We start from the raw sequence: 5,363 nt of genomic DNA, 5'->3' as shown, positions 1-5,363 counted from the left end.
ATATTGTAAGTGGCCTCGAGAGTATATTCTCACTCGTGAACTTCACGTTCAAATTGACACTTTGGTTGGCCAATACATTAACTAAAATGTGGCACAATCTACATCCCAAGAGGACAAGGTCCAAGGTAGCAACTAAAGGCACTACCGATTTGTCCTATTGGGCACGTGGACGCAGTCCTACCTCACGTAGCGGGCCCGAGGTTTTGATTGAGCGGCAGGGGTAAAGAGCTGAGAGGGGGACGGGCGACCCACCGGAAGGCCCCACGTTGGTGACGTACGGAAAGGGCAGGGCACGTGAGGAGTGGACACGTGGCAAGCTGTATCCAGCGTGGCCCCAAACATAGCGGTTTTGGGGAAAACCGGGGTGGGCAGGCGGTCTTTGATAAGAGCCACAAGGGTACCTTTCTGGGGAAGAAGATAGAAAGCGCAGGGGTAATTAAAGAAATTAAGTAGAGGCAGAGAGTAATTGAAGGTAGGATTAGAGTTCATAAATAGGATTAGGGGATTGATTAGTATAATCAAAGGAGAAAGGTACTCCAGAGAGCTTGAGCTCACCATCGCCATAGCCAGAGCTTGAGCTTCGCTATCGCCATGGCCAGAGCTCGAGCTCCATCGCCATAGCCTCACAGAGCCTTAGCAAGATTTTGAGCTCGCCATCTCCATATATAGCCACAGAGTTCCAGCTCTCCTTCGCCATTGCCACGCTTGAGCTCGCCATCGCCATCGCTACACAGCTCCAGCTCGCCATCTCCATATCCACGCACCTCCTCCATAGCCAGAGCTTATCCTTTGCTCGCCTCGCCCGCCCCAAATATCCCGCATTCGCCTCATCTTTGCTCCCTTCCTATTCGCTTTCCTATGGCAGGACGATGTTCCGTCACCGACTCCTCTCCTCTCGATTAGAGCCCGCCTCTTCTTGCGCCGTTTCGCCCTCCGCGTGAGTTGACCATCGGAGTCCCTATGGCAGCCATCGTTTCGAGTCCTTTTTCCCCTCTCGAACAGACCGGAGCCAGACCCTCCAGCTACAGGAGCGCGAACAGCTTAACCCCAGGAAGCGTATCCCCTTCAGCTGCTGCTTGTGTGTGTTCCCTCACATCTTGGAGGATCTGCTGTCGAGGTATGGGTGTTGGTTTCGATGAATACTCAACTCGTCTTAGAGCTCGTAGCAGAAATACGACGTTTGGCAAGGCTTCGATTGTTTCCGGTTGTGAGTTTCCGTTCTTTCTTGTTTCAGGCGCGACTAGCTCGTCTAAACCTCTCCTTATGGACGACCATACGAGCTCATTGCAGAGGATCTTTACGAAAGAAATTCTCGGCTGCGCTCTCCAGTCGTACGTTGGTTCGCTGGGCTCCTTGCGAATTTCTCCTGCCTTACTTGGCACGGCTATTGCTTTGACGTGCGACGGACGGCTCTTTGCCAAAGGGGTTTGGAGACGTTGTTCCAGACGAAGCGGAAGCCGATGGCCGTCATCCATCTCTTGCCTTGCGGCTCACAGAGGAAAAGTGGGAAGGGTAGGAACCCACGACAGGCAGGGCAATGTATCGTTGGCGTCATTCGGCATTCGACCACGGAAAAGCCTCAAGAACATAGATTTCGGCAAATCTTTGTCAGCGATGCTCCCATACGTGGTGGTCGCAACGGCAATTGCAGCATTGGTGCAACCAAGCACATTCACATGGTGCGAAATCTCTGATATACAACTCGAAATCGATGTAGATATAGCCATGGATTTCTGAAACTGAACTTACAAAAACTGTGCAGGGTAAGCAAGGAGTACTATGCGCCAGCACTGGGAGGCATCATGCTGTCCATCGGGGTCCAGCTTTCTGTGAAGGATTTTGCTCTGGCATTGAAGAGGTGAGATGTTTGTTAGCGATGCAGACAGAGCAAATGGATAGTCACGATGAAGAAAAGATCATCGTCTTGCTGAATTCGCATCGATTTGAGTTGATTCGCATCGATTTGAGTTGTTTGAGATTTTCCTGAACTGATGTTGCAGCGATGGATGCAGGCCTAAGTTGGTGCTCTCAGGGTACATCGCTCAGTATGGATTGAAGCCGCTCTTGGGATTGCTGGTGGCCAAGGCCATGAATGTTCCAGCTGCATTTGCTTCGGGCTTCATCCTCATGGCATGTGTGGCAGGTGCTCAGTTGTCAAGCTATGCCAGTTACCTCAGCGAAGGAGACGTCGCCTTGAGCATCGTCTTGACTAGCCTATCGACTATCACGTCGGTGGTTGTCACTCCATTGCTCACAGGACTTCTCATTGGGTCTGTAGTCCCTGTTAATGCCTTGGCTATGGCGGTATCCATTTTGCAAGTAAGCAATCTTTACCGCAGTTTGTTATCTTCAGCAGTTAGTCATGCTTTCCATTATCTGTGCATCAAGACTGAGCTTCTCCTGTAATTTTGCTCTCAGGTGGTTTTGTGCCCCGTGTTGATGGGCTTGGCACTCAACACATATGCTAAACCAGCAGTTGATGCGGTTCGCCCTGTCTTGCCTCTTGTGGCCATGTTTTGCACATCCATCTGCATAGGCAGTCCTCTTGCCTTGAACAGAGCACAGATTGCCAGTATCCAGGGTGCCCAACTGCTGCTTCCAGTTGTTGCCTTCCATATTGCTGCTTTCACGCTCGGGTTCTGGATGTCCAAATTGCCTGCATTGCGGTGAGTCGAATTTCACAATTGTGGATAGTGGTAAATTTAGAACTTTTCTGGTGTGTCTCGTTGTCTCATGCTCCTCTTTCTTCATACAGGCTCGACGAAAAATCTTCCAGAACTCTTTCCCTTTGTACTGGGATGCAAAGTTCTACCTTAGCAGGTCTCCTTGCATCCCAATTTCTTGGTGGCAGTCAGGCGGTCCCTCCAGCATGCTCCGTGGTGGTGATGGCCGTTATGGGACTCGGTTTAGCTTCTTTTTGGGGGAGTGGAAGACGAATTCGTGACATTCTAAAATCCCGGAACGGTTATCTTCTCCCGGGACCGTCGGAAACAGATGTGACGTCTTTGCAAGGACTCAGATGGAGGTGCTGAGAGTCTGATTTGTCCAATCTTAGCTCTGTATATATGCGATATTGTAGAATCACAATTACTCTCTTCCCTTTTGACCTTTTCCACCGTTGCCTTTTACCAACTGATGCTGCGAAGGTGATGGCGGCCCAACTCAGATCGAACTCTATTGATACCGTTTCCCATATGCCGTATAATCTACGGGGTGTAGTGATGTAAACTTAGAATGTGTACGAATAGGACAAGGCAAAGACTAAATCGTCTCTGGGCTGAAGTTAAAGTTCAGAGTATTGAGTGTATATTTCGACAATTTGTGTGGCAAACGCTCAAATTGAGGATCCGAATGCCGGAGTAATTGATGACAAACCAGTAGTTTCGCATGGTTCCAATATGTCATGAATTGCAGTCTGCTTGTACTAATGAGAAGCATGTATTTAGGATCTGGGATGGGTTTGTCTTACTCGTTTTAAAGAGGAGCTGCAATTACAGATTAATAAGATTGGAAAACTAGCCAGAAGTCAGGCCACGAGGGAGCATTCTTTCCAGCTACGAGGAAAACGTGGCTCAGCGCAGAGTCAATGAATGGTAATAGATTTTAGTCAATTATTTGTGGCAACGAGAGTCGTGGCCTGGCAAACAATTCCTTGCAAATACAGAGGTTTGCTCTTACCAGGCAAGTTGCTATATGTACTCTATTCTTGGGGACAGGTGTAGAAGTCGAAGCCATAATCGTTTTAGTGAGAAAGGAAGTTCACAACGAGACTTTCATGGAACTTAAGAAACAGAGTTGAATGATCAGGAAATCTTTACAGTGATGTAGGCAAGAAAAGGTAAAGCTGTTTGTTTTATGTTGAGAAGAGAACAAAACTGATCGTGTGTCTCCCAATTTCCAATGGAAGCTCTCCTTCGCTTGCCTGAATTGAAACTCTCCTAATAAGAGGGGTTGAAGCCCCGAAATTATACTACTCACCGCTTTTGTGGAAATGCTCCGAGGGAGAAAAATACATACTTTAGAAATTTGGTAGAGGTGTGGGAAAAACTTCAACAGGTGTTAGCTCTGTTAGAGTGGCCTCTAAGTGTGTAACGACAATCTCTAAGTGTGTAACGACAATAAGAAAATGTTTAGTGTTCACGTTCTCTACAACACTCAAGTTGGGCTCATGTCATGATGGAGGAATGGTGTTCAATTGCAACTGTCCTACAAGAGTCTTGTTGGTTTTTATTATCAAGTTGATGATGAGGCAATGGAAAGGCCACCCTGTTCTCTTTTTCATGGACAAAGCTGAGTACTGATAGACACTGTTATGGATGCCGAGGAGATATATGAGGAAGCAACAGAAGCTAAAGAGGCTATCAAACGATAGGGATGCGGGTGCTTTCCTATAATCCATTGCACTAGGTAAAATTCGATCTCCTTTCATAACTCAAAACCCTTAAGTACTTATTCCTCAAGTAGAAAGATGGATAGTGTGGAAATATGGGTCTCTCTCTTTCTCTCTCTCTCTCTATGAGCATCTGTTGCTGTCCCTCTGTTTGGTCCTAGAGTATGCAGAATCCCTATCAAAGCACCAGTTGTCTGCTCTGCTCTGTGAAAAGCCTTTTGAAAGCTTCCTTCCACCCCTCTCTGGCTAGAAGGTTGCTCCTTATTTCGTGCAATTTCATCAATTCCGTGTGACTCGATTCATATAGATTTATATTTTATTTTCTTCACGACGTTAGGATATTGTCATGACGTGAGGATCTGTTTCCTACTATTGTTTTTATCATGCCCACTGTGAGATCAAATCTGTTGATGCGTCGTTAGGATTGTTTGGGCTACAACTAAGGTGGTAGTTGAGGGATCGGAATGCTAAGAGAGAACGAGCAATAGCCATGAGTTGAGTGAGGACTCTGAATGATCACGTCAACAATCACAGCTTTCAAGTCTTACTTTAATGCGTCTTGAATCCATTGTTAATATGTGCATGACTTCCATACATGTAGCAAAATACTTTAAAAATTTACCGGTTTTCCTTTCAGTTTTTTGTTCGTTTCAATATACCTCTAGAATTAGATTAGTTTTCTTTCAATGCTGTTCCAAGCCTGTTTTCTGTTTTTTGGGTGGGAAAAGGAAGTCCTTCGTATTAAAGAGTGTACAACCGATAAAAAGAAAATATACAGCTGTACGGCTTTCACCAGAGCTCTTACCAATATAAGCTAAAACGTCTAATATTTGCAGTATGACCATTTGAGGCAAGTCTTTTGGGAGCTTCCCTTTGTACTTAAACTGCTGAATTACTCCTACTCGAATGAGAGTCCAAAGCCTCTTGTCATTCCTTGAGCTGCCCCTTCTTTCCGAATAGAAATTGTTTCCAT

General features: G+C 46.4%; 1 protein-coding gene across 1 annotated transcript; it reads left to right on the top strand.

Annotated features, from left to right (window-relative positions):
• Nucleotides 1-537: 537 nt before the first annotated feature.
• Nucleotides 538-4,019, top strand: LOC147890558 (Sodium Bile acid symporter family). The gene is made up of 6 exons (XM_087390583.1): nucleotides 538-1,117; nucleotides 1,235-1,679; nucleotides 1,763-1,858; nucleotides 2,013-2,319; nucleotides 2,419-2,666; nucleotides 2,756-4,019. The coding sequence occupies exons 1-6, from the start codon at nucleotides 961-963 to the stop codon at nucleotides 3,030-3,032; spliced, it is 1,530 nt and encodes a 509-aa protein (XP_087246709.1). The 5' UTR covers nucleotides 538-960; the 3' UTR covers nucleotides 3,033-4,019.
• Nucleotides 4,020-5,363: the final 1,344 nt, after the last annotated feature.

This window comes from Dipteris shenzhenensis, chromosome 19, assembly GCF_047967505.1.
Source record: "Dipteris shenzhenensis isolate YYH24624 ecotype China chromosome 19, Dip_SZ_1.0, whole genome shotgun sequence".
NCBI lineage: Eukaryota > Viridiplantae > Streptophyta > Polypodiopsida > Gleicheniales > Dipteridaceae > Dipteris > Dipteris shenzhenensis.
Note: the sequence above shows the minus strand (reverse complement) of the source record. Positions and strands in the feature narration are given on the sequence as shown.